At 42.4% G+C, this 15357-nt stretch overlaps 1 protein-coding gene across 1 annotated transcript in view; it reads right to left on the reverse strand.

The window, feature by feature from the left end:
* Positions 1-568: 568 nt before the first annotated feature.
* The window catches only part of LOC119464386 (putative N-acetylated-alpha-linked acidic dipeptidase), a 44646-nt gene continuing 29857 nt past the window's right edge, over positions 569-15357 (reverse strand). Inside the window, exons 11-13 of the mRNA XM_037725328.2 lie at positions 12139-12220; positions 9697-9789; positions 569-8279 (exon numbers count right to left, since the gene is read on the reverse strand). Coding sequence (XP_037581256.1) covers positions 8066-8279; positions 9697-9789; positions 12139-12220 — 389 coding nt within the window. The 3' untranslated portion in view covers positions 569-8065. The remainder of the gene's footprint in view (positions 8280-9696; positions 9790-12138; positions 12221-15357) is intronic.

Genomic DNA, 15357 nt, shown 5'->3' on the forward strand with positions numbered 1-15357 from the left:
ATTTGCCGGTTCTCTATAAATTGGCACATAACCTGAATCACAAACGCTCGGTCAGGCGTTTTCTGGGAGAGTTGGAAGGTATGCACATGTAGTAATCCACACTTCTTTCTTGTTTAGAGCAGCGAATTTGCGCACTGCAAAAAAAAAAAAAAAAACTGTACGTTGCTGGCCACTGTGAGGGACAATGCTTATGAACAGTGGAAGCCACAAGAATGCACATGCCACACAGTATACAGCCTGGTACCTCGCATATGCTGTGCTATTTATTACTCCTTGCTCTGGAGCAGTGTTGAAGTGTGGCTATCTGTACCAGCTCAGACCAAGAATTAGCACATTCAATACAATGGTACAGTGGCAAATTAATGAGCTTAGAATGTTTACTGACAAAGATGCATTTCCCATCATGATCAACCAGCAGAAAAGTGAATGAAAAAGGCGCCACAGCAAGAAGTATGAGAAAAGCACGGTGCCAATGGCTCCACTAAAAATCCCCACTTGCCACACCTTCACTGAACACAGGTTGCCCAAAATGGGAGAAGAAAAAAATATAAGAAATAGACAGAGAAGGTGCCTTGGCTAACAGCCATTTATTGAGTAAAAAAACTACATACTTCACATTTCCAGCGCTCATATACACACACGCCTAGAGGCACATAGTATTTGCACAGTCACAAACTGCAGGCTGGTTGCGAAAGGCACAGCTGCTCTTCTCCCACTTGGAGCCAGGCTCCTAAAAACACAACCTCAGAAACTCTGATCCCTTTGAGGAAACATCAGCTTTTTTGCACCGGCTGTTGGAATCACAAATAAGGACACACACCCAAGCTGTGCATGGTGCAGTTGCTTCAGCTGCACCCCCTTGATTTAATCAGAAAATTTCTGCTAGCAATTTTATTCGATGCCCAGTTGATCTGCAAAAATTAAAGGGACCCTAAAGAAAGCACTTCAGTTTAAAGCAGGTAGGCTTAGCCTTCAAAATACATGTTGGCATTGTTCTAGCAGTAAAAAAACTGTTTGTTAGCCCAGAAAGACAAAACTGCTTTTGAATTCTGCAACGACACTGCTATTCTGATGACATCAGTGTGATGTCAAGGGTTTCATGGTACTTTGAGTGTATTGAATTCTTTTTGAGCAAAAAGGCAAATAACCCAAGTTGAGATTGAGAGTCCTAGCTTTCGCACAAATACAATGCAGTCCTTTCTCACAGGAAGCAATTACCTAGCCCCATGCAGGTGCTACCAAAATCTGCGAGATCACAGGCAATCAGTGCAAGAATCTCAGTGTGGTGTTGAAACCTACCTTTCATTTCCACATTATCGCAGGTCTTATCACGTCTCCACTCGCAGTAAAACTGATGAGCCTGCAGTTCAACCAATGCAGTCTGCGAATCTAGGCAAAATTAACAAGTCACCTAAGGGCCCCTTTAATTCACGTTTATAACGAATCAAGTTTTGCACTACTTGGTCCCCCTCATAAAAAGTTTATTTTCTTTTTGAACAGCATGTCCAAGTTGAAATTTTCCATCAGACATTCATGGAGGTGAATCAGCTGAACCATGCACAGCAAAAATGAATAGCCCTACACTATCAGTAGAGAAATGTATGCTAAAAATATAAAGTGCAATAAAAAACACGCAAGCTGATATAAAAATGAAGACAATAACAGAGAAAAAATAGGAATAAGAGAATAAATATAACACAATATTAGTCGGCCCAGCTGCCTAAGAAATCTGCCAAGACCATGGCACAGAACACACAAGAAACATATTACACTGTTAGTAGGCTTCTGCGTTGCTAAGAGGTCTACAGAAGGCCATTGAGAATTCAGAATGCAAAGCAAAGATGCAGTGCCGGCTGTTGAGATGAGATGCCCTCAAAACCACTGCCCTGTGCCAGTGCATCACGCTTTTGCAACACAAGCCTTTCCTGCTGCAAATGACAAAGCAATAATAGCTCCCATATGTAAATGTGAACATGCAAATAAGAGCACTAAGTGTAAGTGAACCTTTTAGCTATTCTGTTATCTTGGCCTCACTCAAATTTGATACATTGGTGAAATTTTATGGTGCATACAGTTTACTGCCATGGTTGGTTGCAGTACTTGCCTGTTTTGTTCAAGATAAATCAGAAGCACTATGCAATGACTGCAGTGATACCAGACAAAGGATGTAGGTTTGCAGAAGTCTAATAGCAATTCCATGCCTCACTGTGACAGTGAAAAAAATTAAAAAAACACAGCATGTACACTACATTTTGTCCCAATGATGACAGATGCTGCAACTGTATTGCTGACATAAAATTTACATTTCCTGTCTGGCATCACTTTAGATGCATACTTCTGATTTGGTCTGAATGAAACAGGCCAGTACTGTGCTCAAAATTAGTATTAACCAATTCTGTGTCACACTGTTATCTTGAATTCCGACCAAAGATGGTCAAATTCTTTATGAAAAGCAACGAAGAGAACACTTTATGCATTATGTAAACATCTCAACCATTAATTGCTAAAGTTAAGCTTAACAGCACTATATACATCAAAATGAAAGAAAATAATAAGCGATGAGCTGTGCTCATCCTTGGCTGTTTTTACCAGAAACATGTGAATGGATCTAGCTTGTCACTCGCACGGACGGAGTTAAACTGCATGCATCAAGAAATGTCACCTTTGTGTGAAATTTGTGTGCAGACAAACCAGTGGCTTAGCCAGAAGAGTCATATACCTGGCACTCTAGTTTATGCAACACTTGGTACATAGAGCAGACGGCACGATTCTGCAGGGTGCGTGTGTAAACAGTAAGCACATTATAACAGCACAGTGCATAGTGCCAGAAGGCCCGAGGTTTGCAAGGCTGCACTGTTCCCATCGACTGGTCACGTCTGGTCATTTGTTCACACCTAATGTGGGCTTATCACAGCAATGATCCTGGCTAATGCTAACACGCATTAGAGCTCTGTCAACCACTGGCAATATTTGAACTGTGGTTGGTATCAGCAGTTGTAGTTATGGCTCATCGATACACTACAACCTACTGTGAAGTAATTGAAGCTGTCAGTTTTTTTTTGATTATGAAGAAAGATGTTAGCTGCACTGTAGTTCTGAAACACCATATGGAAGAGGAAGCTTTGTCTCGTTAGTAAGCCAAAGAAGAAATGTATGGTTCTCGTGACCAAAAAGGCTCGAAAATGGAATGTTCTGCCCTCGGATTGTGCCTACGATGAAGCTTCTCATTCAAGGACTACAAGATAGACAACTCACACAATACTCTCCCGTCAATAAAGCCCACACCATGATATGAGTCCTATCACACCATGCACTTCGAATACAGTGCGACCATGCAAAATAAAAGTAATAAAATCATCCGAACATCTCCACACATACCACAGAGAGGTGTCAACAAGCAAGCTCATGTTCAAGACATACTTAGTACATCTCTTCCTCTCTCATTTATGCTTTGCAATTCTTTCTGTGCACGAACTTAGGCATGTAAATCAGTCATATTGAATTATACCATATATTGAACAGCCTCATAAAATTGTGATGCTGAAGAAATGTGTCAAATGTTGAAAAAAAAGCAACATTATTGAGCTCAAATGTGAAGCATTTTTTAAGAAAGAAATTAGCTTTAAGCATCCTAAACTTATGCCTGGGCCACATGGCTTGCCAAAGTATAGCAAGCTTCATAATAATTTGTCCACTAGGAAGCCTAACAAGCAGCAAACTTTTTCTTTACGTGGACGTTCCAGCCTTGTGCCCTAATCGATATATGGCCACAGAGGCCAGGAATTAAACCCGCAACCTTTCTTTCAGCAGCTAAATGCCATGGCTGCCGAGTTGCCACAGAAGCTCCAATAGCTGCGCTTACCTTTTCATGCTTGACAGCAAGAAAAATGTTAGCAAGAGCCATGCGAGTATAAAAAGAAAAGGAGAACTTATTAGGAACATAAGAAAGGCACAAAATGCAAAGCTGCTGACACAGCTACACCAGCACACCAGACACAGCTACACCAGCACACCAACATTCAAGGCTGAACCACACGCACCAAATATTCAAGCGACAGCAATGAGTTTTGCCATCGCGGAGGGCAATCTGTTGCCATCACATGTCATATCGCTGGTTTTTGTTTACCCCAAAAAATTTACTTGTCACCTGGAATTCCATGCGGCAGCTTCTGCCGGTTATTGTGGGTGCATAACATGGCAGTTCTCAGGCCCCAATTTTCGATTCGAATTCGCTCTTGCCACTTGCAATTAGTTGCGACAGCAAGAAACAAATGACCAGAACAGACTTCGCTTAGTCCCACTTCATGCTGAAGACTAAGTATTAACAATTTTTTGTTATTATTGAGATCAGCTGTTTGTTTGGATGCTTTTAGGCCTAAGACGCCACCAAGCCACAAGAGTATTGATTTCTGCCTACAAGATGGGGCCCATTGCATTTACTAATGCTGGCTATTCAGAACGCTTTTACGCTGTGCTCAAGCACAGTACACTAGATCTAGTGCATTCTAATTGAAATGTTGATCTTACAAAATGTTTGGAATTGATGTATGATAGTATTTAACTGGACAACAATGTAGCTTCATGGCTACTTCATTTCTCGATGTTGAGTCTATGCAGTCGCCTCACACCACGGTTCAACAGTCTCTCACGTTGCTTATGCCTGTCGCTTGAATCTTGCGTGCATCTGGTCGCCTCTTTAAGCCTACACCGTAGCAAACAGTGTTGCAGAAAAGAAGCATGGAACAGAGCTGAGTATCCTCCTGCTCCCTGACATGCAACTAGTGACCCATGGCGCACACTGTACATAACAGCCACACACATCTCGCTGTATGGCGGGTGAACACACTACGACGGCACATACGTGCTCAACTAACAGGATCCCTGTTGCATGTGAGTACACATGAATGTCACTTGACCTAAAGAAGCTAAACTGGTGCTAAATGGGCAAGAAATGTTAAAAAACTGTGGGAGTTTAATGTCCGGAAACTCTACAGTGGGCTATAAAAAACACTGTTGTGTGTTGCGTGTGAAAGCTGGCCATGTGACTACAGAGATGTCAGACTACAGTTATGACTCGAAGCCAAATACAACTCATTTACATAAAATAATATTACCTAGGCTTGTATGATCTGGGGGAAACTTTGGATACAAGCAACATGAAGTCATTGCCATGTCCTTCAAACATGTACGTACTAAAATGTTAAAATTATTGTCAGCAGTAATGGGCTGCGTTTTCCTGCAGCGAAGAATAATCTGCTATAGGCAATTCTTTGATTACAGGTTCGTTAAAGGGGCCAAGATACGGTCCTCCAGTTATTCTCAGTTCATTGTAACTGACAGTATAGGGGCCAATACGGTTATGCGCACACACAAAAAAAACTTCTCTCAGCGCACATTAACTGCACATTAACTGGAAATTTCAATTTGAAGTCACTGCCTTTTAAGCGCCTACCGCTGACAGTGACCACCATTTTGGGATGTGCTGCGTGATGTGCTGCCAATTTTTTTTAAGGAAAGGTGTGTGTTAGATTTGTGTAAATACAGCATATACAGTTTTGACAACAGTAGCAACAGGTTGTCCGAGAGTCTAGCAAGATGCAACCTCTACTTACAAAACTGACCTAAGCACAAGTGTATAAACATAGCCCAGCATACCCACAGTCCTTTAACAAGTCTAACAGCATGCGATGGAAAAAGAATGAAGCCTAGTGCAATAATGCTAAAACAAGGACAGATGTGTACTCTTGCCCAAATAATGGTGCTATTGAAAATGCTACAATACACTGGCCCACACTCACTACATACATGCTATTGAACCATACGACCACCATACGACCATACATGCTATTGAAATTTGGAAAGAAAAAGAAGGAAAAAAAGAAACTGTGGTACGGTGTGACAAACAACTAAAAGAGTCACTCACACACTTTTGTTCTTCACTCTGTAGTTGGCGGCATCTTAAGGCACACTTGCAGCATTGACACATCCAGTAGGAACCTAAAGCAATGGTGAAACCAACTTCTGGACGAAATAATCAAGTGGATGGACAGCATGTGGCACAACTGTAAGCATGAACGTGGAATCGTGAAGGCACCATTGTAGTCTCGCACGCATGCTGTCAGTGGCGAATGTCAAAATGAGGTGGGAGGTGCACGTGGTGGCATTGTGAGCACGAGCCACATTGTCAATAAATGGCAGTGCAGGCAAAAGCCTCTGGGAGCCACAAGCCACATGTCAGTTAGTGTAGCAATCCCTTTGCTCCGTTTCACACTTAGCAGGCAATGCTACGGAAGCTATGTGTTTCTCATAGATGTCCCCCTCCAAATATTTTGCAGAGCAGTAATTTCTTCTAGAAGAATTAATTGTTGGGCTAGTTGGTTTTCCATAACTGAACAAGTAACTTAGCGCAATAAAAAACACAGACACAAGAAAGGGAGACAAAGACAAGCGCTTGTCTTTGTCTCCCTTTCTTGTGTGTGTGTTTTTTATTGCGCTAAGTTACTTGTTCAGTAATTTGTTGTCTGCCAATTCTTTCTACAGAACAATTACTTGGTATATCACAGATACAACTTGTGGACGCAAGGCTATGTCAAATTACGTACTCTTTGTGCACCTTCGTGTGCTTACAGTGTGCGGCGCATTAGGTTTTGGTCACTACTGCAGTTGGCGCACTGTCTGCTGGTCACAGAAATGTGCCACACTGCTCATTTAGTGATAAAAAGGACCAGGTATGTGACACCCTCAACGTAATAAGTTATATTTTGTGACATAATATTATGAGACTATATTATATCAAATTACATGGAGCCCACCTACATCTTTCGTTCATATGTGATACACTACTTTTTGGTCAGAGCATTAAGAGTTCTAGTCTCTCTAAGAGGGTAGCATTGCCTGCAGCATATGAAAAAGAGAATAGAAATGCTCTTCTGGTCAGCTCAGTGAGTAGTGTTCCACATTTTGTTCCAGGATAGCAACAAGCGCAATGTGCTGTATCATTGTGTGCAATGAGAGAACTTTGCAGTTAGAGGTCACAACTGTTTCTACATTTCCCACCCTACCTTATACAATCAGTGACTTTTCTTACAACTCACTATGGTGGAGCTTGAGAACGATGCTTTCTGAACCTTTTTCAACAAGAGAGATGCTGACAGCTCCTACAAGTAACCTAACTCACACCTTGAAGCTGTAGTTTAAGTTATTTCCTCTTCCGAAACTTAACATAAAACAAGAATATGTGAAGGTTGCAGCATGTGCTGATGAGCTAAAACATAGCATGAATGGACATGACAAAGATACTGGCATTTCAGTTGATGGAATACATCAGCAGAAATGTCATGACCAGTAAGTGCCTGTTGCTACAGCGCGGCACTTTGCTGGACATCGCACAATATGAAACTGAGGGCATTGCCACGAACGATCTAACCACATGGATTCTACACAGATGGATTGCAACTACCTCAATCACAGCAATGCACTGGACTTGCCTCAGCAGGGTGCAGAAGCATGTGCAAGGCAGCTTAACTTGAAGTCCCTAGATAAGCTTTTTTAAAGCCTGAAGTTGAAGAGGAAAGCCTTTGCAGCAACACCCATGCTTGTCATTGGTCGGCTCCACGCTCCTGGCTATGTACTGCCTTCGAATACAATGGTATTCCTGGCATGGTTTCACAGGAGGCTTGACAGGAAAAAAAGCTACCTAGGGACTTCAGCCTCGCTCAAAGGTTTTCCGACACATCTACAGCATCAGGTGAGAGTGTTGCCAGTTGTAGAAACACACATGCTCCTTGCTTTGGCTGCCATATAAAACACCATGAAATGGACATGCCTCTTGTGATGGCCTAGTTGGTACGTACTTGAAGTTATGAATATCGAAGACCAGATAGAGCACATCAATTACAAGGGCTGGGCACTGCCTTCCAATCACACTAACATTTCATTTAAGCCACTTTGCTCAAATAAGATGGATGAAAGTGCAAGCCTCTGGCCCATGCCTATGGCATGTGCTTAGTTCTTGCGCTATTCATAACTTCAATTGTAAAACGGAGTGGACGCACGAGTTGCGCTGCTAGGCATAGGGTGGCACCACAGCAGCCAGTGTGTCGGCAGCCTGCTGGATGACCTGCACCAGCAAGGCATAGTGCTGCTTCAGCACATCCAAGTGTGGGCCTGGATCGCTGGGAGAGCCCAGCTCATCTACCAGGCGTGTGAACTCATCCATGATGCCCGGGAACATCTCGTCCATGTACGTGGGCAGCTCGGGTGGGGACAGCACCAAGTGCCTGCAAGAAAAAAGGCAGGCAGATAAGCTTTACGTACCCAATGACTGGAAGCCCAGAGGTTACTTCGGCACGCTGAAAGACAGTGATCCGAATTATTCTATCATACTAGTTCCAAAACTCTGCTTCAAACTTCAGGTATCAATCTACTGCTGCTAGCTGACTGATGCACCATCAGCGAGTGAATCTGACTTGCTGCACCATTGCCTGCTAAGAAGTTAAAACAGCAAATCTGGTAAAAAAAAAAAGTACCATTAAAAAAGGCTCTTTATTTGGTTTCGCTTACTGTGAATTAGTGAAACTGTTTTCTTTGTGTTGTTGCATAGTGCAAATTATTTTCTTAAACACACAACTTTTTGGGTACATGTGCACTTTGTTAAAACGACTATCTACGTTTAGACGCAGTACACAAGCAGCAACAAACTTGGAACAGCAGAGACAAACAAGCAACACATTGTATTTAGATTACACTGACTTTTTCAGCGAATTTGCTAGCTGTTGTCAGTCTTACCTGCTTCAGGAACTTGACTGTATGAACAATTGCTAGAAGTACGTTCTCTGGCGACTGTTCACAATAAGAAGAGCGCCCAATTGTAGGGTTGAAAACTGACGAGCGGAACTTTTTTGTGAACAGAATTTATTTTTTGGAAACCTTCGCACAACATTCATAAAATTGTTGAACGGGTCCAAATTCACAAGGTTTAAGAATAACTTGGGAGAGTTGGCAGGTATGGTAAACCGAACAGCTGTGTTACATTTACAATACTGCATTGTCTCAAATGCAACATAACAGTATGTGGGAACATTGCAGAATCATGACATATCGAGTAGAAATACAGTACAGTTAGCCACAAAGTTTACAAGACACAGGTTGCACAGCAAATGTGAATTTCTGCTACGTTACGGCATGGTGCTTCTAAATGAAAAACAGTGTATGTCACAAAAACTACTACAGATCAAAAGTCAATTCGAAGATATGTGCCCAGGCTTTGCAGGAGTTCAGCTTTATCTCCAATCCTATGTTCTGAATACTATATACTATATATTTTCATTCTGAATACTATATAACAAGATGCAGTTTCTCAGGCAGCAAGTTACACAAGGAAGATGGGTGTTAATTCATGCAAATATAGTACTCTTCAGATTGCTGCTGTCACTGGTTTGCATTTCAGAACAAACTGGAATCACCATGACAGAGTAGCTGTCAAGACCATGAATTGAAGCCACGGCCTCTCTGAAGTACCAGTTTCTACAATAATGTATTCAGTAATTTAAGAGTAAAAGTAAGCAGCATAATATTGTGCCCTAACCGTTCCATACCTTAAGCATGGGTGACAACAGTGCCAATTCTGCAGAAATTGCAAAAATTCATTAATCGCCTTGACCCAACACTGATTACAAATGGTAGCAAGCAACTTACTTTTTGTAGGGGTTTCGTGGCAAGCCCCTAGGGTCGAGGAAGACTCGTTCCAGCAACAGCAACTGGTCATTCACCATCCGGATGGCCATTGGGCTGCACAACACACATGCCCCATCACTACCCATTGCATAAGCAACAAGCAAGCTCGAATTCATAATCACTTGATGCTTGAATTCTTTTACATGTAGAAAAACACATCAGTTGCACTTCTTTGTGCTTGCACAAAAGGTTACAATTTTCCAAGTTAGTTTCATATTATTTGTATGCCACAGTGAAATTTGTGGGCTTGTTGCAAAATATCGAAACAGGTGGCTAGTGCTAAAAAATTCTTTCGTATCGACAGTTTCTCACTATACGGCCTTTGACTTAAAGGGTGAACCGAGTCGCATCTCATAGCATCTTACGAAACAGTTCATACTGCAGAGATGACTGCAATTTGCACACCTGAATGTATGCGGCCATGCGAGTTTCTTGGAGTGTGCACCATTGTTGGAAACTTCGTGTGCAGTGCATTGTTTTATAAGTCGGACATGATGAGATGCCAACATGTTTTTGCTGAACAAATATACATATCAGAATCCAGCTTATTCTAGCATAGAAATCCTGTTCTGATTTATAGAATCCCGGAACTGGTATGTTTCAAAATCAAAATTGTATATAATGGTTAAATGTACTGCAAGGCTAATAAAAATGCAAAGCTAAATTATGTATCTCAAGTGTTAAATTGTGGCACGTAAAAACAATAAGGAAAAGAGCTCACAAGTATCTTGTTGTTTCACTCATTTAGCCAGCAGGACAATATAACCATGTTCATAGAGAGCATGCACAACTTCTGCTGGTGTCACGCCACTTGTAATTCTCACCTCTAACCATTTCACATTAATTCACAACAACCTTGTGTGTGGTGCAGAGGCAAATATTGTAGCTTTCACTAGCAAATTTGGATCACACTCTAGCACACCTGTCTGTGGGAGAGGTTCTGTGTTTTGGGAAATAAATATGCATAGAGAACACCAGCAAGTCCATAGTGCAACAGAAAATTATTATGGCCTATCTTACTGAGCTAAAGCAGCGCCACTGTTTTCTGACCCCCTAAAGCCTATACTAAACCCATTTATCCCTGCTGACTGCTGAGAAACTCTCTACCTTTCTCTCATTTACGAGATTTTACAAAAAATGAAGCACAAAAATAAGAGGAAAAAATCGACTGCTTGCAAGGAGACAGTACTCATTCATGCCTGTGCTTCAAATGTACAGCCAAGCATTCGAGTAAAGACCTCCAAGTACTTGAGTTCTGATGGCACTTACAAGCATAGAGTTAGTACAACTACCTCTAGAAGAAAAGCTGGGAGGATAAATGACAACCACAAAGGCGCCATCACAATGTAATTCTCATTGTAGCCAGTTCAATTAGGCAGTGCGGGTTCCCACGTTCTCTGGAGCTATGCAACTTGGTTGCACCACCTCTTCAGAAGGTGCAAAGGTTTGCAGCATCAAGCCAATCTAAGGCCACAGTGCACTTTTGCACATGATAACCGAGTGCTGGGGTCCACCACACCGTGAACTGGTGCATGATGTGTAGTGAATCTACACCCTGCCATTCAAGTACGAAAAAAGCCATTATAAATGTGTATAACTGCACTGCAGCAAATATTCACTGCGTTTTTAAATTTGAAAATACAGAAAAATTTATTTCGTTGGTATGGTGCAACCATGGTTGGTTTTAGGTATGAATAAGTGATAGCCACATTGAGAATTTTGATAGTGAAGAAAAATATTTTATTCACCAAGAAATTGTTGCAAAAATGCACGAACCGAGTGTTACTGACTGTCATTCATAGCAAAAATTTTAGTAATATGGCTACCAAACAACTGCAAAGCTATCAAAACCAAATGTTAGTAAGCTATCATAATGCTACTGATTCTACCAATCATTTCTTTTTGAAATTGCTGTAACACTATAAATAGTTTAAAAATAACTATCTATGCTATCAATAGTCAATTTACAAATAGTTTTGCATCAATAACTGACATCCCTACGAGTACACTCTGCCATTCGAATGCAGACTATTTATTACCTGAGTACCAGACCATCATTCATATAGTACAATCAAGAAAAAACTTGTCATTCACTAGAGAGAACACGAAGCTACAGAGGAAATCTAATGAAACTTCCTCCATGTTCCCGATTTCCACAGAACTCATATTTGCCTCAGACTATCATTCAACTACCGGCATCATTTGTAATAGCAATGACACCACAAGGCCTGTCACAAGGTCTGTACATTGTTGTGTATTGACAGTCGTACACCCAAAAACAGACTGATTGAGAATGCACACATGATGTGTCTCTACACATCTAACATCTGACACGCTTTAGCTTTTGCCTAAATAACATGACAAACTTGGCATGTGCCTGTTATAGAGAAAAGGTCAACTCACTCGGAGGTGTCGAGGCCGTTCTGACGGGAGTGGAAGTCAAATGCTGCTACTGAGAAGTTGTGAACAGCCGCGTCTAGAGGACCTGGAAAGCAAATGTCCGCATGTATTGCATTCCCACTGGAGTAAGCTAAACAAAGCACGTAAATTTTGTATGTGCACTGTTTCCTGATGTTGTTTTAAGGCATAATGTATAGCCTGTAACATTACGAAAGAAAGGTTAATAAAAAATATCAAAGCTACAATCTTATTAAGTTCTACTCAGTTGCATTCACCTAGGCTACAGTAAACAACTAATCTGTAAAAGTATCATTCTGTTTACTGCCCTATACTTTTTCCACAAAGGATAAAATAAATAAAACAGACACACGTGCACGATGTTGAACTGTAAAAGTAGAAAACAAGCATTGAGAAGGTTAACGACAGAAGCAGCAAAAATATGTCAGAATGCTGTCTTTTATGCTCACCCATAAGTATAATGCAGGGGTTCTCAAGTAAGGTCATCCCAGGGAACCCTGCTAAGCTCCATAAAGTGCCAAGGAACCCCCCCCCCCCTCCCCGAATTAACCGAATGTCGAATTATCGCGGGTATCAAGAACACAATAAACAAATGCTTCACTAGGTCAACACGCTTTTATTTACTCAATGAATCGTCAAATCTTGTTTCTATTTAGCACAAGACCAGTGCGGAAGCTGAAATTCTCTTCGTCTCATGACTGATTAGCGCTAGCAGCGGCGAAGGCCTCGCGACATCCTTCGCGGCGCGCGTTTTCATCTGAGACGCGCTTTGCACACCAACGGGCAGATATCTCGATGTTTTTTTCGCCATTCAGCTGCTCGCCAACAAATTGTCCGTCCATCGCGATGTAGCCGGTGCTCTTCATCTTCGACAGCTTTGCACTGAGTCAAAACGAAACTACTGCTTGCCGCAACCGCTGCGGACGAAACCGCGGCCGCTATCGACGCGATCATGGACGGCGACTTTACGGTTCTGGGCCGCGATTTTGTAGCGATGCCTTATGACTTATTTTAGAATAGTCTTATCATCAACCGCTCACGGCCGGCTGATCCCGTTGATAACGCGAGCGGACCGTCGCTCTGACCACTGACAAAGCGCGATAAGCGCGAAAAGGCATTATTACTTTAAAGTCATCACTACAAAATACCGGCCCTGAAGGCAGGCGGCTGACGCACGCACAAAGTCAAAACGAAACTACCGTTCGCTGCAAGAAGTGCGGACGAAAGCGCGGCCGGTCGCTATCGACGCTGCCATGGGAGGCGACTGCGCAGTTGTGAAGGCACGCAGCCGACGCGCGCATCGAGTGAAACGAAACTACTATTTGCCGCAACCGCTGCGGACGAAACTGCGGTGGTTATCGACGCGATTAGAGATAGCGACTACGCACTTAGGAAGGCACGCGGCTAGCCGCCAACGCGGTGTTGCGCGCGGCGATAAACGCAAGAATAAGAGCTTTAAAGGCACAATTAGGCACGAAGCGCTTCGGCGTTGCTGTCAGTCACGTGCCGCGTACGATCGCCGCTGAGGACCGCGGCGATGCGGACTACGCCGATTCGTTTCGGTTGGACGCTACGCCGTTCTTGCTCTTCTGCGGCGCGCATTTGGGGCGCTCCGCGCATTTTTTTTTTTTTTTTCCTCCAACGTATACGTCAGTGCGCACACTATCGGCACCGACCCTAACTACAAATAGGAGAAACGCGCATGGTGGTAAGCTACGGCCTCTGAGATTCAACTGTGAAAGCTTAGGCGCGCTGCCCGTTCTCAGAGTTTGGGTGGCTAAAAGCTGCTTGCGTATTTATTGCGCAGTTCGCGCATTGCTGTTACGCACTGTGTTGTGCTTTTTGACACTCGGGCATGGGTAATGGAGGTTCTTTCGATCGAGCGCACCTCGTGCTCGCCGTTTTAGACACTTGTCGAGAGCGGGACCAGGGAAAATTTATCAGTGGCTCGCGGAACCCCGAGCAGGGGCCTGCGGAACCCGTAGGTTCCGCGGAACCCACTTTGAGAACCCATGGACTATAATGCAACAATCCAGAGCAACACTTGAATGCTGATTAGGTTGGTACAGTTACAGTAGCCTGCTGGATGGGTTAAAAAAAAGCTCCCTCTTGCCTTCTTAACTTTTGTGCTTGTCTTTATTTACCATTATATTTTTAATAACATGGCATACCAACACCCAGCACTTGTCTGAACGGCTTAATCGTTTCCGTGTTTTAGACTTACGCTTAATGCTACTGATGGCTTTAATAAAGCACAGATAGTACCTTATTTACTTGGTTCTAACCTCGATAGTAACAAGCATGGTCAGATCTGGAAAAACGCAATGCCATAACTTGATCACAGATCAGATTTTCATGGTAAGAGAGAGAGTGCTGCTGATTTCTTAGAAAAAGAAAATACAGTCGAACCCGGATATATTGAACCCACATATAACAAATTATTGCGTATAACGAACAGCAGTAAAGTCCCCTTGAAACTTTCTGTATAAAATTTTTATTTTATATATTGAAATATCTATATATCGAACTTTTTGGGTATCCCCTTCAGACTCGATATATCCAGGTTCGACTGTACGCTGCATCCATGCTACAGTGTACAGGGCGTCACCTATCGTCTTCATCAAAGGTATCCCTATCAACAACTCAAAGTATATCAGCCTTGCACGTCTATGACATGTCAGATACTACTCTTCTTATCTGCCTTGCAGACCAAGGCAGCCTAACGATCTACGTAGTGGGCACAAAGCTACCGCAGCTCCCATTGCTGTAGAGATATGTGGATTGGATTATAGAAATTTTTAATGCCAATGACAACAGCTTGTTAGTACCGTAGATCTGGTTTCTTGCTCAAATATAATGCACATGTTACTTCTGGTACATTTTTCTGGAGAAAATTGCATGTTAGATTAGCTCTAGAATTTCTCCCGTAACTTTTTTTGGTTCACAGCATGGCAATCAACATGGGAAGTAAGAGAAGTGGCAGGAAATAGGGCTCTTTCCAGTCACTTCTCTTCCCATGTAGATTGTCATGCTGCTAACCAAAGATGCAACATTACCAACATGCTCGTTCAGCCATCTTTGTGAATTGCATTTCTCTGGTAAACTGCATTTCTGCTTTGCAATGTTTTAATACAGCCATGTACAAATATCCCTATGAAAGAGATAACCTCTTTTAGACAAGAACTTCTGGACCGAAATTTTTTA

Source organism: Dermacentor silvarum, chromosome 9, assembly GCF_013339745.2.
Source record: "Dermacentor silvarum isolate Dsil-2018 chromosome 9, BIME_Dsil_1.4, whole genome shotgun sequence".
Taxonomy (NCBI): domain Eukaryota; kingdom Metazoa; phylum Arthropoda; class Arachnida; order Ixodida; family Ixodidae; genus Dermacentor; species Dermacentor silvarum.